Source organism: Tachysurus fulvidraco, chromosome 1 (genome assembly GCF_022655615.1).
Source record: "Tachysurus fulvidraco isolate hzauxx_2018 chromosome 1, HZAU_PFXX_2.0, whole genome shotgun sequence".
Taxonomy (NCBI): Eukaryota; Metazoa; Chordata; class Actinopteri; order Siluriformes; family Bagridae; genus Tachysurus; species Tachysurus fulvidraco.
In genome coordinates this window covers 28,985,610-29,013,485 of record NC_062518.1, presented here as the reverse complement: position 1 = coordinate 29,013,485, position 27,876 = coordinate 28,985,610, and the positions used below count along the sequence as shown (strand labels likewise).

Below are 27,876 nucleotides of genomic sequence, written 5' to 3'. Positions count from 1 at the left end.
TCAAAGCTGGTACTCTCACTAGGACACTTCCTACACATCCTACCCTTAAGCCTTAAGATATAAACATCCTTGCACTTGAGCCAGTTGTAAGATGGTACTGCAGAAACCCTTCAAAACAGGGCAAGAAATTTTAGACTTGAAGGTAGAATGGTTGGATTTTCTTTCATGTACAGAAATATGAATACAGAAGCTCTATATATACACAAGCCATGAAGCCCCCACCCTGCCCCTGGTCTAAATTTGTATTTATTTCAAGTCATGCTGTCTGAAGTTTAGCAGGGATAGCTCTGTGTTTTCTCAAGTTCAGAGAGAAAAAAGGAGACAGATAGAGCGAAAGAAAGGAAGAGTGAGAGCACAGAAGTGTTTGTTACCCCCTCCCACACCAAACCTTACCTCCTTCTCTACTTCTCTACTTCCAAACACCACAGCATATCAGCCATACTGGCAAGCTGCTCGCTCAGGATATTGTCTTCTTTAATATATTTTCTCCAGAACAGGCAGCTTGTGACCCCTGTAATTATTTCCAAGGAGACATGATGCTACAGAAAATGAGGTGCCAGCTGGAGGTAACTGTATCTGGAAACGCATGCTTGAGGTTGGGGTATGCATGTCATGATTCAGAACAATAAACGGCCAATGCATGTAAAGTGCATGTTAAATTTGCACAATTATCCATATTACTAACTTGGAGGAATGAGTTTATATATTCCAATTGTAATTCATTCACCAACAAATTATGTTTAAGTAGTATCCTTATCTTGTATTTTCACTTCACTGGTTTCAGAAAAGCGGTTTAATATTACAATTATTTTGGAGATTCTCTTCCACTTTAATGCCTGCGAAGTGTAAAGATCAGATATCAGTTTATTATGTCTTTGTTATATAAAGGTTGTGGCATTGAGTAGTTTTCAAAATATTAAAGTTCCTTTTTAGGTCCACATGTTTATTGAAGGGATCATTTCGGAAAACAGCTAGAGGGCAGAGGGCCTGACCGAGGGTGTAAGAGCAGGCAGAAGCTAGTTAAATTTCTTCAGTGGAGCAGTGTTTGCATGAGTGGATTTGTCCGAGTCCTAGTTCTTCAGATAATAAGTAAACCAACGCAGCTGGTTACAAGAAGACACACATACTTCAGCAAATTTTATTATCATATAGAATATCTTGCACAATAGTCACTTTTACAGAGCATTTTTACTTCACGTAAACCCATTACACTCATGCCTTTAATCTTCCCTTCAGCCTAATCTTTATGTAAATTGTATCTTCCAGTAAAATGACCTTGTTGAATAATGCTCATTGCTGCACAAAGTGTGCACCAGATTTTTCCATTCAAGCATTGTGTATAGGGACTTCTCCTTTGCTGTTATCTTCCCTGGCTATGCCTCAGGACTGGGTTTACAATAGCACGTTGAAATGTTTAATCTAGTCCAGAGGGATTTATACAACAGAATAGAGCGTTGTTTGATTTGTGACTGAAAGGACACCGGAGAAGTTTAGTTTAGGTTAAAATGAGTGACTGTATCTGGACTGTGTTTCACTGCAGCGCCATGGCTTTCTTGTGCTCATGTATGCATGCAAATGTATCAGGTGAATTTGTGACGGATGTTGCATGGATGTTGTGGCCATCAACTCTGGTGGCAAGAAAGGAGATGGATGGATGGATGGATGGATGGATTGATGGATGGAACAGATTGGAAGGAGAGCGAGTAAGAGAGAGAGAGAGGGGGGGTGACCCCAAATTTATCCTCATCATGTTCTGACCTGTTTCTCAATGCAGTCATTAATCAGCAAAACTTTATAATGCATCCTGAAATATAAACGTTTACACACTTCACTGCATATTATTCCACCAATCTAATCACATTACCTAGATGTTCCCTATACTCCCAAAGAACCACAATTATCTTACTCCAATCAAGTAAATTTGGAATCACATTTGTGCCCAGGAGAGCACATATGTCTCCAAAGTTTCCCCTGTTCCCTCTAGGGAAAAGGAGGCACCATCTGCTTGTAAGGCTACACCACTGACTATAGATACTGGAGGCGGGGTAGCAGAATCAGGTTATTGAACACACTCACAGATAACATATGTCACTGATCTGGTTCCCTTTTTTGGTTTTCTTTTTAGTGCATGATTTTCTTGACAGTACAGTACTTCTTAAAGTCATTTAATAATATAACATTCCTGGAGAAAATGGTTGAAATTGTTGACTAAAAACCTCAGTGCAGTATGTGTTTGAAATGTAACTATAAAATAAATGGTGACTGTAATTAAACCACTAATCAACTTTATTTTGGTTGATTCAAATACATGCCCAGCCTGAGTAAAGACTGAATAGATACTCACTGTCATTATGTGTGATATTGTTCTTATTAAAGCTTTAAGCTGAATACCAGCTCCAAATATATCATTATTCATTTTTGTGTGATTCAGTTTTACAATGGATTCATATTGAATAGCTAAGTATTTTTGCAACATTTATTGTAACTATATATTGTGATCAATTCTGTGTACCAATAAATGGTATCAAAATACTTACTCGAACAACTCGCTTTACACAAAATTCATTCATGCATCCTCAGTATCAGTATCCTGATCATGGTCAGGACACTATCCTGGGAACACATGGTGTGATGTGTGAATACACCCTGGACGGGATATCAGTTCATTGCTTTTGTGATTTTTTTTTGTTTTGTTTTTAAATAATAGGATATAGTACTATACTCGTGATTGATTTCAAAGGTTCTAAAGGAATACAAGTGTGTGTATGGGGGGTTGAGTGTGTGTGTGTGTGTGTGTGTGTGTGTGTGTGTGTGTGTGTGTGTGTGTGTGTGTGTGTGTGTGTGTGTGTGTGTGTGTGTGTGTGTGTGTGTGTGTGTGTGTGTGTGTGTGTGTGTGAGAGAGAGAGAGAGAGAGAGAGAGAGAGAGATGCACGGAGGCGCGTGCGTATAGAGGTTAGTCACCTTGTGTTTGGGAGGCAGCAGCGTGCGCTTGCGATGTTGTCAAGTGCCAACGGTTGTTCAGCGGGTTTGTAACGCGTTAGCTTCGCCATTCCCATTCAGCCGGAGTCTCTGAAGCGAAGAGATCGCGTCCATGCTATTTAACGGCTGATTTTTAGCGCGACATGGAGGTGTTTCCTCCTGAAAGCGAAAGGATGGAGGCTTGGCTCGACGACAATCTGGACTTCGCTCACTCGTACTTCGTGCGAAAAGCGAACCGGTGAGTGAAGCAGCGACGTGGTGGTGTGTATCCACTTTGCAGTATTCGGTGTTCTTTTGTAAACTTATGGGTGCGGTAACTAATTTGCAGGTTTTAGATACGCGAGACTTAGATAAACTTAGATAAATCTTTAGACACCTGTGAGAAAATTTATTTGTGTTTGTGCTTTTTCTATTCCTAGTTTGTATTAGAAAACAAAACATGCAAAAATCCTTAATTAACCATCTGCCAATTAATTAATTAATGTATTAATATATTAATAAAGTATCTATCTATCTATCTATCTATCTATCTATCTATCTATCTATCTATCTATCTATCTATCTGCCTGGTTTATACAAATACGCTTTAGAAAACAAATAGAATAAACTGTACCTTTCCTTGTGGCTCGGTTGCTTCCTTTATTATTTCTTTTACCTTTAGTATGTATCTTTGTAAATAAATGTATTGCACCCTAATTATTTTTTTAAAGCCTTAAAACTACACTATATGTAGAAAAGATGTGCAATAGGTGGTTCCACCCTAGCAACCAGCAACTGTTTAGTTTAGTAACCATCTTTTGTTTACAGATCAGTGCGTGAAATCAGCGTTGTGCAGAAATGAACACTTGCACATCATGCATTGGTTTAGCACTGTTGTTAATTTCTGTGCTTTATTTCATGTGTTGTGAAAAAAAAACACACACAAAAAAGCTGGAAAAAGCTGCTGTCTAAAACGCCCAGTTACAATAAAAGTGACAGCATCTAATGTTCACTCATGTTTTATATTTGACTTTTTGATTCATTGTATAGTTCATATAATTAGTAGATTTCTAGTACAATAGCACATCTGCGTTATCTTGATATGGAGATACAACTGCAGAAAGAGTGAAGACTATTTACTGAAAGCAAAATCGGAGTTACTGGATTTGTTCAAATCCTTTTTTTTAAATATCATATCAACCCGCAACTCTTGTACTTGTGCAAGGTATACACTATCTACCCACACCACGCTCCATTGCCTGTTTGGTTCTGCTGTTCTCTCAGTTAATAAACTGTCGTGTGTGGGTTGTGCTCTCCTGCTCGAATGGTTGTTGTGCATCACCCATATGCAATACTCTAAAGCTTTACTTTTTTTTTCTTCACATTTGGGCTACTGTTGTGCTTGTAGCTTTACTGGATATCAAATTGTAAGATTCTCAATGCAGGATCAAGTCCAAGAACAAATCCATGGCTAGTCAGTCTCCATGTATTGACATGTTTTATGCATGGAGGGTGCAAGTGATGTTCTTCTAAGTGAGTCTATCGATTTAGCTCTACAGACCGAGGACACTTGCAAAGTCCATAGAGATTTCATTGACGTTCTCATTCTCTCTCTCTCTCTCTCTCTCTCTCTCTCTCTCTCTCTCTCTCTCTCTCTCTCTCTCTCTCTCTATCTCTCTTTCTCACACTGGATAACCTACATATACTGTCATTTGTAACTGGAATTAAGTCAATTTTATTTAGGTAGAATTAGATGATTAACTGCCAGCAGATTTACAGCACTGAGTTTTATAGCCTCTGGTGTTTTCCAGTTGACTTGCAGAAGTCAAGACATTCGGTTTTATATGAAAGCACAGGGACTTTGGACTTTAAGCACTTGAACAAAGGAGTGTTACTCTGTAAGAAACAGAACAAACCAATCACTTCAGGTTCTCCTCATTTTCATCAGTGCACAGCAAATGCTATTATGCAGTTGTGAATACAGTAGTATTTTAGGCTAAATCTTTACTGCTGAATACTGCATCATTAGTTGTAAAGAAGTGTTTCACAGAAACTAAAAATAATGGGTTTGAGTACACACAGAAAGAAAGTGTCTCAATCATTCTTATGACTTGTTTTTAATTGTTTGTAGGGAAATGGTCAACGCTTGGTTTGCTGAACGTGTGCATTCCATCCAGCCATCCCGTGAAGTGTCCAAGTCACTTACAGAGAGCTCCAAAATTCATCCAGAAACAAGTAGCTTGACTGCTTCAGGTTCCACAGATACCTCTTCACCCAGTCCAGTTCCTTCTACACCCACACGCAAGATATCTGCATCTGAGTTTGATCGGCCACTACGGCCTATTGTGGTAAAGGACGCAGAGGGCTCGCTCACCTTCCTCGGAGACACGGAGCGGGTGCCCATGCCACCTCCAGCTCCGTCACACAAGCTGGAACAGACAGGCGGGGACCGTTGCGCCCGTCTTCTTGAGCTTGTGCGTGATGTGTCCAGCCACTTAGACCTGACTGCGCTCTGCCATCGCATCTTTTTACACACACATGAGCTAATTGCTGCTGACCGCTACTCGCTGTTTTTGGTGTGTGAGGACAGCTCCAACCGAAAGTTCCTGGTTAGCCGACTGTTTGATGTTGCCGAAGGCTCCACACTTGAGGAAGCATCCAACAGTGGTATTCGCTTAGAGTGGAATAAAGGCATTGTGGGACATGTGGCAGCCACAGGCCAGCCATTAAACATTAAGAATGCCTACGAGGTAAGCCCACTTCAAACTTCTATATAAATTTCTTCCACTTAATAATTGTAGTGCAAAGAATTGTGATTTAATCACTATCACAATATTTGCATTATTCACTTAAATAATTATAACTGACAGCAATATTGACTCAGTGAGAATTAGCTTCTTTGTCAATGTTATGCTTCAGATTTTATTGACTTTGGTACTTTAAAGTGTCAGGGAACCATGAGTGCTTTCTAAACTGGGACCCTTTTACCTCTAAAATATACTTCCAACTATTGAAATAGTAATTTGTACAATAGTGTTCTTCTGGCTATTTATTGGTACAATAAAGCATTTTATTCCATATGATCTGGAAATCAATTCGGTTCATATAGCCAGTTAAATATATTACTTAAATATACTATTACTCACAGCAGTAATAAACTCATTGCATATTCCACTTTGAGAAACCCTGATGTACAAAGAATAATTAACTGATGAAATTCCAAGTTGTACAAAGCTACCCTGACTTATTCTGTTCCAGTCGGTCCAGGCTTTAAGAGCAGCGTAGAAGCCTTGCAGCCTCAAACAAGATACAAATGTGCTCAGTAGAATCTTAAACCATGCCTTATAATTCTCAGATCAGTCAGATATTTATCATGGTGTCCAAACATTTTACTTTTCTGCACACAGCTATTCATTCATATGTTTAAAATGCTTGATTGTAAATGGCAGTGATGTAAGAAATTACTAAGAAATGCTTTTTTTTTCTGATATGTTTAGGCTATAGAATATAGTGTTTATAATACATAACGTGAGAACTGATTTTCATTTCTTTTAAATAATAAAAAACAACACTTTATAAATGAATAACTGAGATATGTTATCAATGTTAGTCATTCTGGCAACACACTACCTTGAGTATGTGTGAGTGGATGTATTTAGCAATTTAAGGCATTTTTAAATCACATATCTCACATGTCAAGTGTCTCCTGATGATAACTGATCTGCTTGTGGTATTGACTTGCCTTGTTATGTGTCGTTTATGCTATATGTCTGTCTTGTCATATATGCCATAATGCCACCTGCCCTCTATTAACCTTTGACCCCTCCAACGTCTCACTGTATCTTTCTACACAAAACAGCTCTATTTAATTCCATGAGTTCCTCAAATGATCTGGAATTTTTGTGTAAATTATCTTCATAACTCTTAAATATATTCTGTGGTTATTATTACTGAAAACATATTGGTCTGAAAGTGAAGGTGCACTGTGTATAATAGTGTTATAGATATCATGTTCTTGGAATAATATAAACATTATCTGTTATGTTTACTTTATACATTGGTAGTTACGCAAGCCAGTTGCTAGCCAACAGTTTAAATGAGCTCATAGCTGGTATTTTTAGGCATTTATAATTTAGATAAATTGCAGCTCTGCCAACACCAAGTCTATGGAGAATCATATGAGAGTGAGACAGAGAGAGAGAGAGAGAGAGAGAGAGAGAGAGAGAGAGAGAGAGAGAGAGAGAGAGAAAGGAAGGAAGAGAGATTGAGAGAGAGAGAGAGAGAGAGAGAGAGAGAGAGAAAGGAAGGAAGAGAGATTGAGAGAGAGAGAGACAGAGAGAGAGAGAGAGAGAGCGAGAGAGCGATAGTACTTTATTAATGTTAATGAGTTGTTTGTCTGAGGCAGGACTAATCTTTTGCTTTAGAATTAAGACTGTGTTTTTGTATTGGCAGTAAAGCAATATATATTCAAGAGCAAAACTGTAATGTGGAAATTACAGACTTTACTGGATGGTGTTTATACAAGACACAAAGCCAACTAGTATAGATAAAAACAAACAATTTTAGATTTTTTTATTTTTACCAAAGTATCTAAAAACTTTTTTTTTGTCTAGGATCCTCGATTTAATGCAGAGGTGGACCAGATCACCGGCTACAAGACACATAGCATCTTGTGTATGCCCATAAAAAATCACAGAGATGAGGTTAGATCTAAAAATTTAAAGTGATATAGTACTTTTTAAGATTTTTAGTATTTCATCCTGTTTAAATTGCTCATACAGTGAATAACTTTTTCAAAGGTTGTTGGAGTGGCACAAGCAATCAATAAGAGGTGTGGAGTGAACAGCACCTTCACAGAACAAGATGAGAAGGTGAAAATTTGTGCGAATGTTTGCTTCCTTAATTAGTTGTAATAATGTTTATATGAAATGTCCCAAAATATTAGGACTGTTGTCATTTCTGTAGTTATGAATGCCATTTAACCCTAAACCAATACTTGTTATATTTGTATTCATACACAGGACTTTTCCTCCTACTTGGCATTTTCTGGGATTGTTCTACACAATGCACAGCTCTATGAGACATCGCAACTTGAGAACAGAAGGAATCGGGTATACCATTTAAATGAAATTAGCTGAAATATTTTTTAAAAGGTAGCTTTTATGCTCTTTGATGCTTATGATGTCACAATTCCAATCCACCTTGTGCTTTAGGTGTTGTTAGATTTGGCCAGTCTTATTTTCGAAGAGCAACAGTCTTTGGAGGTCCTGCTGAGGAAGATTGCAGCCACCATCTTGTCTTTCATGCAGGCTCAGGAATGCACTATATTCATTTCTGATGCTGAAACATCGGTCAGTGCAAAAATTCTAAAAAACTACATTTGTGGAGAATTGCTAATAGAAGTTGTATGGAATTGGAGACAATGAAGCTTATGAAAATGAAAATTGTTGTGCTACAGTTTTACACTCCTACCCAGACAAAGTAATACACAGTATTATACAGTAGTACTTAACAGATAAGTAGCTCTTTAATAGTACAAAAAGCAATCAAAATAAGCTAGGGAGAAATAGTAAACTGTAAAAAAGTGTCTAAAGTTATAAAGTGGCATATTGGGAGATATGTATTTTAGCAAGTAAAAATGATTATATTCTTTAAACAATTTAAACACTATATACAGTCCAAAATTAAATTAAAATAAAATTTGATTTGAAAATTGATGTAGTGGGAAATTGCACATACAGTACATACAGTACATAAACAGTTTTATATCAGTTCCATTTGTCCAGTTAGAGTGCAGTGTATTTGTGAGTAACAGATGATAAATTAAGTGTATGGTACATACAATCTTATCATGTACATGTCTAAACTTAACACAGTTTTAGACACTGGTCAGGTCTCTGTGGGCCTTTCTTGCTTCTTATACTTCAAGCCTAAAGCTAAAAATACCTGCCTCTTAGCTCCATTGAAAAGACTTGTCATTAAATGTCACAACCTATGAAATAGCATTATTGAAGCTATTATGTACCAATATAGCATCTGCTGAAAACGTTTCTACTGAATAAGTACCACATTCTATTAAATACATTATGCTACATTCATCTGATGTTAGACCCTATGTACAAAATAGTGTCCAGTTCTGTTTCAATACGAGAGGCAGTGCTGGGTATTTGGATTGAGTTGAGTCATGTGAGAAAGTTACAGTCTGTAAGCAACACTGGTTTCATTTATAGTAGAACCACAAGCAGAAACCAGCCTGAATTACTTCCTTATTCCACACTGCCAAAGAAGCAATTGCATGCAAAAACACACATAAACACAAGCAAAACAGTTGTTTCTATACAAAAACATGTAATGTTAATGTTAAAACATACTAAAAACCTAAAAATATTGCTACAGCATAGCAATAGGTACTAAGGTCATGCATTACATTAAAGGTTTTTAAGGAAACCTTTCTGAAAATACTGGTTGAATAGGTAAGTCTCTGTACAGAATACAGTAGGTTACTCATGTAATTAACCTGCTACATAAGGAAAACACTTTCAGCTTTGTATATGTTTTGTTAATATAGAAAAGAAACTGTCATAATACCAATCTTTACAAAAGCTTAAGCACTGCTAAGCATGGCACAAACTAAAATAAGTAGAAGTCAAAGTTCATTCATTCATTAATTTTCTACCGCTTATCCGAACTTCTCGGGTCACGGGGAGCCTGTGCCTACAGTATCTCAGGTGTCATCGGGCATCGAGGCACGATACACCCTAGACGGAGTGCCAACTCATCGCAGGGCACACATACACTCTCATTCACTCACGCAATCACACACTACAGACAATTTTCCAGAAATGCCAATCAACCTACCATGCATGTCTTTGGACCGTGGGAGGAAACCGGAGTACCCGGAGGAACCCCCCGAGGCACGGGGAGAACATGCAAACTCCACACACACAAGGCGGAGGTGGGAATCGAACCCCCAACTCTGGAGGTGTGAGGCGAACATGCTAACCACTAACCCACCATGCCCCCCAGAAGTCAAAGTTATTAAAAGTATTTTTTTATCATTGGTATTCTCTGTGTTGGAGAGTTATTGGGGTACTGCCAGAGTTAAGACTTAAAGCAGTCATGAAGACCTCAGCAGACCTGAAGCAGGTAATGTCTGTTGGTGGTTTTGCTTAGAGACATTGAAGCCAAACTTTTTTGGAGGTTTGAATAGAAGACAAGGTTTTTTAGATTCGGACAATAGAACATGATTTATTTTGATTATTGCAGTCTCAACTGTGTGTATATGCTGTTAATATCCAATTATATGTTTTTGATTCATGCAAAGTAAATAGTGTTTAATGTTCCACAGTGGGTTCAGATTTTAAAATGATTGGTTCTGTATGGTGAACTGGACATTTATTAGTTTAAAAGGAAAGTTATAGTGTACTTATTCTCGTTTTACAAGAAAACGTCTTGATGTTTATTAAATAATGCTTGTCAAAGTAGAGGGCAACATTTAGCATGATACCTGATTACGGTTGACATTTTCTTTCCTCTGTGGAGGTCTGTTTTCCTCTACAGTGGTCTCCTGTCGTGTTGACCAACTTACTAAGATGTTATTTGTTCGTTGGTAAGAAACCTACTTAAACAGACTGATGCACAAAAGCCCCCCAAATAAAAATCAGCAGTTTGACAGTTTTTGTAGGCCAATGGCACAGTATTGTACACTTTAAAAGAAGGTCCATCTTTTTTTTCTTCTCACCAGACAGTGATTTATAGTGAGTGTTACAGGCAGAGGTCAAAATGTGCTAAAATGGAAACATTATAAAATGAATTAGCATAGATTACTTCCTCTTACATTTAATCAGGATGGCACCCTGGTTTGTTTTATCTACTCTTCATGGTCTCTTTGAATTTGGAAAAGGCAGCTTTTTAGAAGTGAGTTCAGGTTTGCAGACAAGTCCCTATAAGGTAGTAACCCTGTGTCAAGGAATGCTGAAATAAACTGAACTTCTGGCAGAGCTGTTAGATAGTATATTACATTTGTTCCCTGTTTATTGTGGGGAGTCATTACAGGTTCTTCCGACATGTCTGCTTGACTAAAACCATTTGTCCATAGCCATGTTACAAAACCTTTTAAATGTTGAAAGTGAGAAACTTGAACCAGTCATTTATGTAGCTGCATAGATTCTATGGTAGAATCAGTATGGTATTTACACAGGTGAATAAATAATAGTATAATCTTAGGCCCTAATAAAAGAGATCTTTTATTAGGGCCTAATAGCATTAAAAGAAAAAAGCAACAGAGTTCACTGTCTTTCTCTCTTTAAAAGTTTGACCCAGGTTACCTTAGCAAATAGTGCTGTTAATGAATTCTATTTGTTCTTGATATGTCACAGAATGGATTCTCCAGTGTGTTCCACATGGAGTACGAAGAGCTAGCTGGATCTGTGGACTTTCCTAACAGGTAAAGAGAACACCTATGATTGTGTACTTATTTCTCTTCATGAAACCCACAACCCCCTCCTCTGAAAAGGTAATTTATAATATAGCATACTGAATTCACCAAATATGTGTACACTACCACGACACTGATACTGCAAACATACAGCACACACATGCCAAACCCTTGTGAAAAGAATAGATTATAATAACCAATATTTCACCCCATAGTTTATTTGTGTAATTTTTTCATTTAGAAACCATGGCATTTTTGTTTAAATGAAAATGTTCTGTGCAGAAACATTTCTTGACGGAACAGTATTAGACTGGTTAAAGTGCATGAGTTATTAAGTGCCTTTGACCGGTGCTTAATCAAACCTTTATTTAGGAAACCTGCTAAGGATTTTAGTGAAGAATGGAAAATGTTTGTGCTCCCAAACTGCACGTCAATGGCTGTTTTTAAACGAGGGAACTCCATAAAATCCGCAAGTTTATTTTGACAGATATTACTTAAACATGTGGCTAATAATCCACCATGGGAAATAAACAATGTGGTGATCGTTTATTAAGTGATGTAGTATGAAAATTCAAGTTGTTCCTCATTGAAAACGCAATAATTTTTAGAAAAAACGTAATGACAGCAGAATTTTTTGTTTGTTTGATTCAGTTGGTTTTTATTCAGACACATGTCTCAAACATAATATTTCAGATTTCAGAGAAACCAAGAAGCAGATTTAAATGTATTAGCCAATTTGTAAAGGACCCCACCAGAATTTTTGATTTGTTATTTCATTTACACTGACATAAAGAACAGATACAATATAAAAAGTTTGCTTTTGTAAAATTGTAGAAAAAAACAAAAACATTTAACAACTGATAAAAAAAACCTGGCTGCACAAATATGCATGCTCCTTGATACAGCACTAGTACTGCCTATAATTTTCATTTTGTGTGAGCACATAGTGCATCTTGATCTGGAAATTATATCATCATTGCAATGCATCCTTGCACCAGTTTAATTTGGTGATATCACTGTGTGATGCCCATTTTCTTCATCATTGTTGATGGTGCTCCATAGTACATATTATATTTTGGAAATTATTTTGTACCCCTCTCCTGAATATTACCTTTCAACATTTCTTCCCCTAAAATCTTTATTTGTTTGATCATTTGAATTTTGTTGGTTGATATATATCAATAAATCTTAGCTTTATGTTGTTGTTTACATAACAGAAACCTGCAGTTTTAACAGGGGTTCGTGGCTTTCTTCTTGTGGCCATTTACATTGAATAAATTACTTGTATTATTATTGCATATAGGATCGCAAATATCTACAATAAATTAAGGGCTAGGAAATCAGTATACAGTATGTCACATATACACATTAGTGAAAAATGTTGAATGGTGCCCGTGTTGGCTTCTTTTTTTACGATTTTTATACCTTTAAAAGTTTTTTTTAATGCTCCCAGTTAGAGTACCAAGCTTATGAAAGAATGCTTGTGTCAAATCTACAGTTATTTGGAGAACCATTTGTATAACTGATTGGAATGCTTCAGGGAAAGTTCTCATTACGAATTCCAGTAGCATAACAAGAACACATTTCATCCAGCTGCTTGCTTTTGGATGCTGTAACTTCCTGACTACATCATCAGTCAGACTATTTTTTTCACTGATTAAGCCTCTTCATGCCTTATGAACTTGCATGGTATAAATGCATGTTAGTCTATTGTCAGAAATTGCAGATTATAATTCTTGGCAGATCAGCTGACTCAGATATAGCTGTTTCAGTAAAGTATGTTGTAACAGGAGATCTTCATTCTAAATGATATTGTACTCCACAATGCTGTGTCAAAGTTGGTAAGTTGAAATCATTATGACAATGTTCTTTTTCTACTACAGAGACAGCGATGTAAGTAAGATCAACTACATGTATGCTCAGTATGTGAATAACACCATGGAGCCGCTGAACATTCCTGATGTCACAAACCTGATGTCAGTTCAGCAATTTCCTTGGACTGTGAGTAATCACAAGAAAAGATTCTTTGGAAAATGATAGAAATGGATGTTTCCATTCTGGGGTCAGAAGAGTCTAATTCACAGCTCACTTAAAAATGAACGAATCACTCTTAAAAATATCTCTTGTTGCAGAGTGAAAACCCAGACTCTCCAACCTTCCATGTGAAGAGTTTGTTGTGCACACCAATTAGGAATGGAAAGAAGGATAAAGTTATAGGTAAGTTTAATTTTGTGGCTTATTTAATTTAATCTGTCTAATGGACTATGGCTACTGGACAATTAATAATAAAAATATATTTTATACATGGTGCCTTGTGTGTTGTATGGTACAATAAAACATAATATGTTCTGTAAGAAACGTATGACCCAATTGAATATGAAATTCCAATTCTAAAATACTAAAACTATTATAACAGTCATATTCTCAAATTATTATTACATTCAGACCTCTGTTTCTCATGCTTTTTCAAGTGACACATGATTAACTAGCTTGAAAGACACCAACCTATTGGCCATCAAGTGAAACACACTTGAGCAATACAGCTCCTTCTAGAAGGCTCTGAATAGATTTTAATAGCCCTCATTTTCATTTCCTTGGAAATTTCTGTGGCTGCCCTGCTGTGAAAGATCTGTCTGCTACATTCACTATACTGACTGATTGTCTAATTACTCTTGTACCATTGAAATGGTGGGATATTTTAAGCAGCAAGTAGAAAGACATTTATCAGAGTTGATAAGTTGGAAGCAGAAATGTGTGCATTAGAATTGGACCCTGGACAGCCGGATGCATGTGTGTCGCTTGCCTGGAGTAGAGAAAGCACCAGGATGTACTATGAGAAGAAGGGCATCAAACTCTGGGGCTTCTCCACTCTGTAACTCTCCTGGAGGTGGGAAAGACAATGAAAGTGGCTCATCAGAATGCAATATTTGTTTCACATTGTACACAACACAAGATCATTTGGCATTATCACAATTGATCAAATGTTTGGCTCTAGCAGTCCAACAATGAATATTGACCCTGTGTAGCTTCTTACGAACAGTTTTGGTGTAAACATGTTAGACAAGATGCACAATTAATTCTGCATTGTGCTTAATTTCATGTTCTTTTTTTATACAATAAGGGTTAGCACAATCCAGACATCCCTTTCTGACAGCTTCCTTATGCTTCAACGGTTACTATTGTTGGATGTGGTTTGGTTTTCATGGTGCTTTCCATTTTAAGTCACTCTGGTGTTTTCACACAGGGGTTTGCCAGCTGGTCAACAAGATGGATGAATCTACAGGTGAGGTGAAGGCCTTTAATCGAAACGATGAGCAGTTTCTAGAGGCATTTGCTATCTTCTGTGGGCTCGGCATCCAGAACACTCAGATGTACGAGACTGTGGAGAGGGCCATGGCCAAGCAGGAAGTTACACTTGAGGTTTGTGCAAATGTCATTATTAGTTAGCATTAAAAGTAAAACAAACAAAAAATAAAAACGTACAAGCAGTAAAATCCAAAGGCTGTCCCAGCAAGGGTGAAAGAGGGAATGTTATAAACAGCTCCTTACTTTTATTTAATTATTTGTTTACTTACAACAAAGCATTTTATTTTACAGGGAAGATTACATCCTCCTACTGTGTAATATTATAATCTGATCATATACTCTCATTCACATTCAGCTCACTTAAGGCGCTATGCCTTTTTCTCTTATTGCACTGTTGCTTCTCCTCTGTTCCCTTCATTCTGGAGCTGTCAGAGTCAGAGGTACCTTGATGACAAGCACTCGCCTGCAGCTGACAAAATGGCGAGGCTGAATTTTAGACCTTCCCCTTTCAGTCCCAACACCATTCATTTTCTATTGTTTCTCTATTACTAATAATTTTTGCAGCAGCAGCAAAATATATCATCGTTGGCATCAACAGATGAAGAGGACAGTTTGACAGTTTAGTCAGACTGAACTCATTATTCAGGATAGTCAAAGGAAAACATGTGATTCTAAAGGCAGCAGGTCCAGTGTCATACAGTGTATACTCTGAAGAGAATTATGCTGAGATAAACATTTCTATAAATAAAATCAAATTAAACTACCTAAATTAACTTAAATCTGAATAAAAATTATGTAAATATGTGTGTGCTTCTATATGCATTGCTGTGTGTATGTTTCTCAGGTTCTATCTTATCATGCCTCCGCTGGAGAGGAGGAGACTCAGGCGCTCGAGGTAACAGCGGTAAATTACAATTTATTAATTTCCTTATAAATTTTCACTCTTACGTAGATTTATTTTCAGAACGTCTGCATTTATTCTTGTATCATTATAAAGTTTGTTATGCAAACTTTCTAATGATTATTTTCAGAAATATTTCTAACATTAATAATTAGCACAGTATTAAAAGATCACACCTTATTTATTTCTTTTTTTTTTAACTTCTGCTTGCGAAAGAGGTTTTCCACAATTTCAAAAAAAAATCCTCATTTCTGAGGGCTTGATGATAGCACCAGTCTCCCAAAATGAAAGCTGGGACACTTGACTTGTGTCACATGAGGAACTGTGAAAAATTATTATTATTATTTTTTTTTTTTGATTATTTTCTGCTAGAGCATTTGACTGATAATGTCAGCTTAGTCACCAAAATCCATCCTATATCAAGGTGTTATTTACATCTGTTCACTTGACAAGTTATTCTCTAAAACTAATGTCAGATTTAAAAAAAAAAAAGACCCTGCCAGCCATAGTTAACATGCTGAGAATTACATTAAAAAAAACCTCACACTTTCAGCAGATACATACAATTTGTTCCTACACACACTTTTTTATGTGGTGAAAATCTTAAACAAGATTTGGTACACTAAAATCTACAGTGCTGTATAGCCTATAACTAGAATAACATTTATTGTACACATCATTAATAAATAAGGAACACTGCTGGCTTTAGACACATTTGAATAAACATATTTGTATTAAAATTAGGCATCTACTGGTAACTTTGATGCTTTCGACCAAGTTTTGACAGGAATGTTGAACTCAAGATAAACAGGCTGCAGAACATTATAATCTTAAGTTTATTTTTTTTTTAACTTAAATGTTAGAGTAAATGTTAGTAGTATTGATAAGAATTCATAAAACCTCTTGTTCTTTAACTGAGGACTGACCACCTTTGCTTTGATTGTGCACAATTATGACTTGTTTTTCGTAATCGACATATCCACAGTCCTCAAATTTGGCTTATTCAATTCAGGGCTTGTGATAGAGTTTAGGCTTTTTCCAAGTCCTCTTTCTGGAATAGACAGAAATGCATTCAGCATTCAGAATGCTGGAGTAAAATGTCCATTAAAAGCACCATTTGTACTTACTGTACATTAAATGCTGAACTCATTGTTTATTAATGCTTTTGTTTGTCTATTTAAACAAACAAATGAGTTTGTTTACTGGCAGCAACATAATCTTAGAAAACTGTCATTTTAGTTTCAATGTGTTTTATTCAGAAAACCTTACAGGCATACATTTGTGTTAAGATGTCTGTTATGTACGTTTTTGTCCAAAGGCAGGCACTGTTCCTTCAGCTCAGTCTATGAGGCTACTAGACTTCAGCTTCAGTGACTTTGACCTGACTGATGCTGAGACTACCCAGGCCACTATTCGTATGTTTGTGGACCTCAAGCTTGTGCAAAACTTTCAGATGAAGTACAAGGTACATGACCATTAATGCAAACCACAGAATGAGTTGCAAATAATTATAAATATACTACGTAATACTAATATATCGATCAGTAGCATACATTCATAGCATTCAGCATATCTGAATGACTAGCAAAGTGTTGAATTTTTTTTTTGGTCAAGTATTAAAAGAATCCTGTCCATTCACTAAATGTCGGCACTGCTCTGGCTCAGAACAGAAAGTTAAAAACATAACCGCCTCCTTTAATTTAGTTTATCATTGCCAGATGAAGTCCATACCTCTGGCTATCTGAACACAGGTACTGTAAAAATGACTGTGTGGTCAAATGGCTCTCTAGAACAAACTCCTTTTATGGTGTTTGATGCCAGCAGAGGCGGCATACAGATGGGGCCAAAGACAGGCTTTTTATTGATTTCCTAGGCAGCGCTTACTCTGAGCTGCGTGAGGGAAAGCAGGCACACTTTAACCACTCTGGGATAGAAAACTCTGCTAACTGTAACTGATCACCCATATAGTTTACACACAGCAAATAAGAACTATACACAACTGTGATGTACTAACATTTATTGAGGTACTGAAATTATCAGCAAGCAACTAACCCACTTTCTGTCTGTTTAGTATGAAATGATCTATTTTGGATCTCTAACCCTCATTTTCTCTGTAATTTGGTCAACTTCTGATTCTTACCCACTAACTAGACATGTAATAGCCAGCCAACTGCATCTTATCTGCCCACTTCTGCCTACACACCTCACAGACAAATATGATTTATGAGTATCACTATGATCGAGGTAATTTCACCTACAGTAAAGAGACTGGCTCCAAAGATGGCTGTGTCATTGTCTACCTCATTAACTCATGATGCAACAGTAACATGCATTGCTCTTTTAGTATCTGTGACACTGCATATGTATTTTTATTCCTCACACTATGTGTAATATGGTGCATGTCTCTTATTTCTAAGATTGTATTTAGAATTAAATTAGTAAGTGGGAGTGTTGACCTCTACTGAGGGGATATTGTTTAGTAATGGAAGGAACTAATTTCCAAGTGGATGTGCCCTTCCGTTAGGAGGCTGTGCCAGAGGAATGTTTCCCTGTGGCTAAGGTTAAATTGAACTTCGATGCAGCAGGCCTGCATGGTTGGATGATATTGTGTCATAGATGTTGAACGACACTGGGTGAGGTTACATTTGTGTGGTTAAAACTTACCTTCAGTGCTTCACAGAGGGCTTGGGCAATGATTGGGGATTGGCAGTTTAGGATAATGGTCCTTATTTTCAAGAAAGCAGAACCACAAAAAATGAGAATCACACTCCAGGAAGATGGATATATATGATAGTTGAACTTAGGATTCAGGAGGAACAGTGTGGGTCCTGCCAGGCATTATATTTTACATTTTATATTATACACTAGTCTATATATTTTGCTATATAGGCCATTTTTGAGATGGCCTATAACCTTATAGACCTATGATTTGATATTTGCTGTTGGAAGTACTGTTGGGAGTATGGGGTATCTGGATTTCTACTTTGTGAGGTCTGGTCTCTCTTTGTAAACCAAGATTCTTTGTAGAAGCAACACACATTACAATCTTATTATATATAACCAGATGCCATGCTTTGTTTACAAAATTCTCTTTAATTCATACGGAAGGGAGTTGACAAATTTGTTCTGAAATGCATCCATGCTTGCTGTGTTGTGTTATTATTTTGCCTACTTTCTTATTGTCAGGGTTAAGACAAGCTCATGATGTAATTTAATTTTCAATTTTCTTGACAATTGAATTATAATAACTAGAAAATTCAATTTGTCTTATTCCGTTAAGGATGTACAGATAATCCAAGATCTACTGCCATAATATTTTATTACTGACTATTTCTTTTCTTTTTGTCTCTTGTTTCTGGGTCCTTCTTTTTTAGAGCCTCTGTCAGTGGATCCTGAGTGTGAAGAAGAACTACAGAAAGAATGTGGCCTACCATAACTGGCGACATGCTTTCAACACGTCTCAGTGCATGTTTGCCATTCTAAAATCTGGGAGGTTACAGGTCAGTACAGCTAACTGATGACCCAAACAAAAGGCCACGGGTAATTTCCTACTGAAGTTTAGTGTAGCATGAAACAAAGCACATACTGTGTATGAAACCCATTAACAGTGTTTATAAATAGGAACTAGGATGCAAATACTTGTTAGAGAAATGGAAAATACATAAAATTCTATGAATTTTTTTTCTTAGTTTTTAATACTTTTTGTTACTTTTTATTTTATGTAGTGAACTAACCTGATTAATGAAATCATGAAATGTAAAACTTTATTATTATTTTCTTAATAATAGAAAATATTTCAATTTATGTCCATTCAGCCTTGCATTTTAATTTAGATATTACTGTATTTGGAAACCTTTATGACCATAAAGAAGTACATTTAGTCATCAGGAAAAGGTTTCTGCTTCTGAATAGTAAAAAAAAACAAAACACTGATCTCACAAAAGTAAAGTAATGCTTCTATTTTAAAACTGGCAGAACAATCTAAATGATTTGGAGATATTAGCCATGATGATTGCGACTCTGTGTCACGATTTGGACCATAGAGGTGTCAACAACTCCTACATCAAGAGGTATGTTTGTATTATTTTTATTAGTGTCCAATTTATAATAAGCAGGACAGACTGTATGTTTCACAAGGGTATACAGAAACAGCACACAAAAGATAGAAAAACAAAGCACAATTACCGTCCTAATTATGTTGATAGGAGTGACCATCCTCTAGCCCAGCTCTACTGCCACTCCATTATGGAGCATCACCACTTTGACCAGTGCCTAATGATCCTCAACAGTCCAGTAAGTAGAAATTCTATATTGTTGTTAGAAAAAATGTATCATATTTAGTGCTAAAACTGTATCATATACAATTTGTTGTATCTTGACAGATACATTTATCCGAAATGAATGCTGTAGTGCTGTAGAAATTAGAACCCAGTTCATCATTGCAAAACATTTGGTTTAGGTGTATCATAAAGAACAAGACTGAGAAGTGATATTCTGACATTTTGGACATGTATTTTAAAGAGTTGTTGTGTTGGGACTTTCTTTGATTGAGTGATCTATATCTATCAAATTAATTAGTTAATTAATTTTAGAAATACATATAAATTTCTATTTAGGTTAAGAATGAATGAGAGCTTAAGAGTACTAAACGTGATTCAGTGTCTTGTTCCTATATTTTAGCATTAAAAGTTATCCATTCTGCTTTCTCAGGGCAGTCAAATACTAAGCGGTCTTTCACTGGATGAGTATAAAACTACACTGAAGATGATTGAAAAAGCAATCCTGGCCACTGATCTGGCCCTTTACATGAAGTATGTACCAGACATCAGTCATAGCTGAGATAATACAAAATTAAATCCTTATTAGTAGCCCATTTTAACACATCTAACCTGGTTTAGCACATATTCACATTTAGTCTATTACCTTGTTACATAATTCTGCAATAGAGGCTTATGTTTTGCTGATACCATACCAAAGCAGTGTTTTTGTTTTCTGTTGCTTACTTATCCAGCAAAACAACAATAAAAGGTGTCATTTAGCTGTGGGGTGGGGACAAGATGTAAATCACAGTTATCGTGCAATAACCATGGGGTTTTCCCTGTTACCCTAGGAAACGAACTGAGTTCTTTGAACTAACTAAGAACAACCAGTTTAATTGGGGGGATGAACATCACAGAGACTTGCTGAGGTGATTTGTATATACTGTATATATATATATATATATATATATATATATATATATATATATATATATATATATATATATATATATATATATAATACATATAAAAATACTGTATGTATATATACCTCATATACACACACACACACACAAACACACACACACACATAAACAGAGGGTTTTTTTTCCATTGCAGGTCCATGCTAATGACCGCATGTGATATTTCTGCCATTACCAAACCCTGGGCTGTACAAAAGAGGGTAAGAGCTAAATAAATCTGCAAACTTATGGCCATTGATTGCACATCCCTTCATGTCTTACACTACCTAACTCTTCCTCTTCTATCACTACTCATTCAATTTGTGTATCACTGTTTACAGTATAGGTAGAATTTAGTGGCCAACAATTAGACACTGCCAATAATACATATAAAACAGAATGGTGAATAGAGTCCAGATATCTTTTTCTTTCTTTTCTGTAAACAAATAGCAACAAAACATGTACAACATACTGTATACTGCGTGCCTTTATTTTGTGTATAAATAAGAGCTGAATTGTTTTGGGACACACTGTTTTAGAAGTCTTAGACATGAAAGAGAGCTGCTGACTTCCCAAAGATGATTATTTCCCAATAACAGCATGCCCTGAAGCGTTAGTTTTCCCATATAGAGTAGAAATTTGTGTAGGATTTTTTATAGTTGCATTTATTGTTATGCAAAACAAGCTCCTGCCTTCACATTATGATATACAGTATACTGTAATGTCAATAAACTGTCATCCCCAACCAGCTGCTTTCTCTATTTGAGAAAAAGATCTATCACTGACTTGTGTATCACTGACATCGGACATTGTTATTATAGAAGGCGCAAGATATAAGAATAAGTGCATTAACCTGAACCATGCAATCGTCATTATTGTTAAAGCTAAGCTGTTACCAACAATTAACCAACACTTCCCTGGAATAGGCATTAGAGTATTAGAGTATTAGAGGCTGATTGTGGAAAACCGATGGGAAGTCAAAAGATTATTTCATACAAACAGATAAAGAGAGATGTGTGTGCACATAAATTTAAAATGATTACATAAAATGGCTTATATGCTGTACTAAAATTTAAGCTTTGTAAAACACGTGTGAATGTGTGTTAAGTCCTTGTATGGACAGTGTGTACTCATAGTAGAATTGGAAATCACTAAAGATGGGGAGAAACAAGGTGTGAAATCTCAGTGATATAAGAGAAAGACAAAGAAGGGAAGTGATATTGGTTCAAAGGTGAAGGTTTCTCCCAAATGCTGATGTCTAGTTTGTTTTCAATTTAACACTCATTTCTGTTTGTCTTTGCAGATAGCTGAACTTGTTGCCACGGAATTCTTTGAGCAAGGGGACAAGGAAAGAGAAGAACTGAACATTGAACCTATTGTAAGTTCACTTCCTGCGCATTACATCACACTATCCGAACAGCAGGGCCATGTCAAGAGCAGCATCAGCTTTCACAACTTGTAAAGAGTGCCGTTGTCTCTAATAGGATCTGATGAACAGAGAGAAGCGTGATAAGATTCCCAGCATGCAAGTGTCTTTCATCGATGCCATTTGCACACAACTTTATGAGGTAAAAGGCTCAGCAATTTATCAGTCTTTATCTTAACTTATAGTTCTATCAAAAATAAGATGTTAGAATAATAGTTTGTAAAATAATATATGGTTATGATGTACGTGTGTTTTTAGACACTGGCCAGTATGTCAGATTTCTGCTCCCCCCTACTGGAAGGCTGCAGGGAAAACAGGCAGAATTGGAAGCTGCTTGCTGAACAGGCTGAGGAGGCGAGTTTACTGAATGGAGGACTTTAAATGGCTAATCCCTGTCAGCACAAGATTAAGTTTACCCCTTTCCCTTACCCCAGGTTCTTCTTCATACAACACAACACACCCTGAAGCATTAAGCAATGAATTCTTTCTAGCCACGATTCCTGCTATGAAGAGTTCACAAACCACTATGAGGCAAAATGTAATTTTACCTTTGGGATGTCGCTGAATCATATTGGTTCCATTACACTTTGGGGGGTGAGGAAACAAAATACTAAAGCAATATGGTCTAAAGTACAGACATGTTCTGAGTCATTTATGTGTAAAAAATCACAAGCTCTTGTTTCCGGTAAAGAAAGGGAGTGATGACAGTTATGTTTTATTTTTACATCTTGCTTTGGAAGTTAATATTTTTTGCCTGTCTAAGTGGGTAGTTGTGAGTAAAAGAGATATTACTTGCTTACGTTTTCAAGTAAACTTGGATTAAAAGAGCCGATTGGAAAACCAAAAGATGTGATCTTTTTGTAGTCAATCCAAACCCTGTATAGTATGCGAGGATATTTGCAGTATACAAAGTTTTATTTATTGTTTTAGTCCCATGTCAGGGTTTTCTGTAGCTCACTCAACAATATGAAGCAGAGGCACAAAGATAATAATTTATTAATCACAGTGCACCGAACAACCGAGGTAGTATACTTTAAAGGAACACACCCACTTCAGATATGTAGAAGAATGTCATTTTTTCCCCACATTGTTTTACTGTTTTCACTTGTCTTTCATATATATATTTATTAACTTTATATTGTGAGAATGTGGTTACTTAAAATGTAACTCTAAAATGTAATGAAGGAAAATACATATATTTAATTGTTCAAAAATATGTCCTTTATTTGAGTTTTCAGATGTCTTGGGTATATGAATGGCAAATGTTTACTGAAACAATTGAAAACAACTGATTCAAAGGCATCGATGATATCGATGATTAAGGCATATGGCATATTCCATTGAAAGCATGTCTATTCCTAAGCTTCATCTGTCAGGAATGTGCAAATATCAGCAGGTAATTTACTACCTGCCATTGTTGCGTTTTGTTAAAATGCATTTAATCTTCACAGTCTAATCTTCCTATCAGCCTAGTGAGTGGGAACGCTGTCAGCTGTGTTCAGCATTGTAGTTTTTTCTATTGCCCCAAATCTGATGTTTTTAACTTGTTCAAACTAGGGCAGCCAATTTAATTATGGTAATACAGTATTGTGCATTCTGAGATCAGCAATGACCAATCAGCCTGCAAGCATGAAAGATGAATAAAAGTACTTTAGCTCCTTATTTTGTCGACATGGTAATCACATACTGCCTTCAGTACACAATTAATTGAAAACACTGCCATTGGAACTGAATACCATTTTATTATGGTATTCAGTTCCAATGGCAGTGTTTTCAACTAATACAATATTAGTATGTATGATGCTCAGGTGTCCACATTCTTTCGACCTTATACTTTTTATATTTGTTATGGTACAGAAGGTCAGTGATTGTTTCACTACCTGCCATTGTTACAGAACGTATAGACTCCATGCATATGAGCGCTTGTTTTCATGTTTGTAGTGTTTCACCTCACTCTAAAACAGATGTTCTTCTCTAGTCATTCAGTCACACCAGTATTATAATTTCAAACCAGAGCTTACTAAACAAGAAGGAAATTCATAAGTGCTCTTACCAATTTTGTACACTTGAAGTAAATTAGTGTCTCTGAGTATGTTATTTTGGTGTACAATTTGAATGTATTGCTGTGTTTTGTAACCCTGCCAGATTGATGTCTATTCAGAAGCTTCACAGTAAAAGCAACACTTTGGTTCATTCTTATGCTTATCAGGTCAGCAGGTGTCAGGGAACCCAGGCTTTGATGTGTATAGAATGAACATTTCAAAGAGGACACATTTTAGCTGAACAACATTATTTCTTGATGACCTAATGCCGGCATAATTAGTATAAATGAATACGGACCTTATGGACAGTTACAAGATATATGCTATTAGGTCTGCTTTCATGAAAATGAAAAATAGACTAACTTAACGTGCAGAATTTCGAATTCGGAGCTTTACCAAATGTCTCAATTACTTCTCACAACTTATGCAAACTTAACACTACCTTTTTTTTTTAAACAGATGTCCAGGTTGCACAATAAAATGATCTAGAATTTTCATACATATGAAGTACCTCATTTTTGTAAATCTGTGTAGATTTTTGTGTCATTGTCAGTCATAAATAGGAATGGCTGTTGTAATGAAAATGTTCCCATTAAAGCTTTGAGGGCAAAAACAACCCTCTTTTTTGGAGAGGAACTACATAAAGATGCTAGCATTTTTATTTTTATTAAACAAAAGCAGCTGTCAGTAGGATGTGTGCTAGACAGAATGTATGTACTGGTATCTCTAATCTCATGCATGCTTTTAGGCTGTACTACAGCTTTGGTGCCACCTATTGGCTAGTGGACACATTGATTGTATCCGCAATGGTAAAAAGACTGAAAACTGTTAAACCAGAATTGTTCTTTTAATTTTGAGAGATACAGCCATAAAACCCTCAGCAAATGAGAGATCTGTTTTGGGGAACATGAAAACTATGTACAGAAAATAAACAGAGAAAGCAAAAGAGAGAGGACAGAAGAAAATATGGTTACATGGAGTTTGTCCTTTTGAAGGCCACCATACTGTTGACCTTATGGATGGATGTGGTGAATGAGCGAAGCCGAACCTCCTCCGATTGGTCAATAAGCTGTGGACCAGACTCCTCCCACTGCTCAGGGACCTCCAGATCCTTATCTGTATAGATCAGGAGGTCGAATGCACCTGTTGTCAGAGGGTGAAAAACATGAACAGTAGCACGGCTTTTATTTTCAAATTAGATTAATTTTATTTATTTGGGAAGAGAAAAAAAAAAATCACCCACAGCATGATTTATGAAATATTTGTTTAGTCACATTTAAGAATTAGCCAAATCTATAGTGAACACACTGCTGAAAGGATTGATTTAGTCTATAAGGCTTAGAATCTAATGTAATATCAAGCTATTGTTATTCCTTTGAATGCAAACTGCTGCCACATACTGTACGTAAGCACACAATTGTAAAGGATGTCTTCGCATTCTGTAGCATAAATTTCCCTTCACTGTAACATATGAGGTGGAAGCTCTGGACAGTCCTGAATAGAGCTCCGACATTAACCCCACTAAACACCTTTTGAATGAACCAAGGCACTGTCTCTATCACAAACCTAATCACTTGTCATTAATGCCTGATCTCAAAAATGCTGTTGTAGCTGAATGAACACAAATTCAAAATCTAGTGGAAAGTCTTCCCAGAATTGTTGAGTTTATTATAACAAAACACGAGAGACTAAATATGGAATAGGATATTCAGCCATCACATATGAGCGTTATGGTCAGGTGTCCATAAACATTGTTGTCATAACCTATACACTAGTCTGCTTGTTTATCATTGTTTTGTAAACATAGGCTAAATTTCAGCACTTACTCTTAAAAAGACATTACATTAAAAAGACTAATTTTAAGTATGATCTGGATAGTTTTCATACTCTTAAATGCTTTTAGCAGTGGTATACTTACAGGCTGTGTCCAGTAAAGGTAGGAAGGTGACTGTGGCTGTGATCTGCCTGATAACGGAGCGGATTTCCTCCTGGATGGCTTTCATTGACTTCTCTCTGGGAGCGCTGTAACACAGAACACAACTTACTACATACAAGAACATGAAGGAGCTAGAATTATATTTTTTAATACAAATTTGAAACTTAATTAAACTTCAAACTATTTTACCACAGACACCATATGCACATGTAGCCTTACTCCACTGATGCAATCAACACAGTAATGCAGACACATTATGATTTACATCATTCATGATATATTGTGTATTCCAGCCAAGACTTTGTGAAAGACCTGCATCTGCATACCTGTAACAATTTTTTTTTTTTAGATTTACCACACACATATATAAGGGGGAGGGGAAGGGTGGATGGCTTAAAGGTTTTTTTTTTTTTAAAGACACCGTGCTTTCAGATAAACCATTTCATGAGAATACCTGCTCTCCTTAGCGGTCTTGTCACACTCTATATCAAACTGCCATCTCTCCAGGACTTCATTTGTCTCAAGGCATGTGATCACCACCACCAGCTTTTGCACTGTGCAGTCAAACAACCACTCTGCAGGGGTAAACCATGTGCAGCAGTGAAGGATGTGTGAGAACACAAAAATAAAGAATAGAAGAAAAGGAAATTAAATGACACAACTGCTAATAATATATTAGAACAGAGGTCTGATGAAAGAAAACTACCTTGATTTCTATTTTAAAAATACTAGAACAGCTGTGTAATATCTTTGGTTTGTTCAAAACTGAAAAAAAAAAAACCCCAAACCTTTGAGTTGTGTCACCACGTCGGTGAGGTAGTTCTTCAGCTTGGGGTCTGTGGTGAGCTGGAGACTCATGTCATACTTGGTGACTCTGGTGAAGGTTTCTGCAGGATAAATGCCTCGCTGGTATAAAATGCTGTTGATCCCAAACGCTGCAAAAATAATACTCACAATTCAACCACAGCAGAATACCTGAACCACATCTATTTCACAAGCAAAGTACTAGATGTGCTTTAAAAAAAAAAAAAAAAAAAGACAGGAAATGAACGTGAATAATTAACTAAAATGTGTATGTCTAAATGTCAAAGCCATATTTCTCAAGTTCCATCAGCACAACTGCATCAACTGGAAATATTCCGTTTTCAAAGAGATGTAGCTGCGTCAATGGTTGATCTGGATGATCATCAGTACTCGATGCTTTACATGGACGAGTTAGCTAATGCTAATAACCATGGACAAGCTGGCTAACAGGGCGAATAAAAGCGCTATAGAAGCTAAGCGTTAGTCATACCAGGTTTAAAAGCTATTGTACACACACAAAAAAAACTCTTTCTGAATTGGGATAACGAAATAAATATATTTTCATTTAAGCTGGCCACGTGACTGTGAAATGCATAATCTACTACGTGCTAGGCAGCTAATATTCATCTAACTCAAAAATGAGCAATAACACATCATTTCCACTTACAGAAGAACTCAGCAACGAGCTCGGCACTTCCTTTCAAAGTAATTCCTTGCAAGGTTTTGGACATTTTGTCGTGTTTTTAACTCTGTTCAGGAATACGTATGTCGCCTTGAAGCTTCTCACTTGTTTTCTTTTTACCCGCCGCTCAGTTTGAATTCTGAGCGCGTTTGAACGTTTGCGC

The 27,876-nt window shown here is 36.4% G+C and overlaps 2 protein-coding genes across 6 annotated transcripts in view; one reads left to right on the top strand and one right to left on the bottom strand.

Moving 5' to 3' along the window:
• pde5ab (phosphodiesterase 5A, cGMP-specific, b) overlaps positions 1-24,792 on the top strand; it is a 34,026-nt gene extending 9,234 nt beyond the window's left edge. Inside the window, exons 1-21 of one of the 5 annotated variants that reach the window (XM_047817510.1) lie at positions 420-566; positions 5,090-5,708; positions 7,572-7,661; positions 7,758-7,829; positions 7,980-8,069; positions 8,172-8,309; positions 11,337-11,404; positions 13,279-13,396; positions 13,528-13,612; positions 14,640-14,815; positions 15,546-15,605; positions 16,921-17,067; positions 18,977-19,102; positions 19,578-19,672; positions 19,808-19,895; positions 20,313-20,413; positions 20,713-20,790; positions 20,981-21,044; positions 22,127-22,201; positions 22,308-22,391; positions 22,508-24,792. In XM_047817510.1, the coding sequence (XP_047673466.1) occupies positions 5,094-5,708; positions 7,572-7,661; positions 7,758-7,829; positions 7,980-8,069; positions 8,172-8,309; positions 11,337-11,404; positions 13,279-13,396; positions 13,528-13,612; positions 14,640-14,815; positions 15,546-15,605; positions 16,921-17,067; positions 18,977-19,102; positions 19,578-19,672; positions 19,808-19,895; positions 20,313-20,413; positions 20,713-20,790; positions 20,981-21,044; positions 22,127-22,201; positions 22,308-22,391; positions 22,508-22,630 (2,493 nt within the window). In that variant the 5' untranslated portion in view covers positions 420-566; positions 5,090-5,093 and the 3' untranslated portion in view covers positions 22,631-24,792. Of the gene's footprint in view, positions 1-419; positions 567-2,928; positions 3,241-5,089; positions 5,709-7,571; positions 7,662-7,757; positions 7,830-7,979; positions 8,070-8,171; positions 8,310-11,336; positions 11,405-13,278; positions 13,397-13,527; positions 13,613-14,639; positions 14,816-15,545; positions 15,606-16,920; positions 17,068-18,976; positions 19,103-19,577; positions 19,673-19,807; positions 19,896-20,312; positions 20,414-20,712; positions 20,791-20,980; positions 21,045-22,126; positions 22,202-22,307; positions 22,392-22,507 lie in introns of those variants that run through there. The other 4 variants (XM_047817496.1, XM_027169299.2, XM_047817508.1 and 1 more) reach the window with 4 other exon arrangements.
• A 327-nt stretch (positions 24,793-25,119) lies between these two features.
• Positions 25,120-27,873, bottom strand: mad2l1 (MAD2 mitotic arrest deficient-like 1 (yeast)). Its single transcript, XM_027169300.2, has 5 exons — positions 27,699-27,873; positions 27,016-27,162; positions 26,682-26,802; positions 26,210-26,313; positions 25,120-25,434 (listed from the first exon to the last, which is right to left on the bottom strand). The coding sequence occupies exons 1-5, from the start codon at positions 27,760-27,762 to the stop codon at positions 25,262-25,264; spliced, it is 609 nt and encodes a 202-aa protein (XP_027025101.1). The 5' UTR covers positions 27,763-27,873; the 3' UTR covers positions 25,120-25,261.
• Positions 27,874-27,876: the final 3 nt, after the last annotated feature.

Excerpts from the sequence above, each read along its gene's own strand:
- mad2l1 (XM_027169300.2), bottom strand. The coding sequence starts at position 27,762 with ATGTCCAAAACCTTGCAAGGAATTACTTTGAAAGGAAGTGCCGAGCTC. Across the intron at positions 27,163-27,698 it reads GCTCGTTGCTGAGTTCTTCT|CGTTTGGGATCAACAGCATT; the intron begins GTAAGTGGAAAT and ends TTATTTTTGCAG. Across the intron at positions 26,314-26,681 it reads AAGACCGCTAAGGAGAGCAG|CGCTCCCAGAGAGAAGTCAA; the intron begins GTATTCTCATGA and ends TCTGTGTTACAG.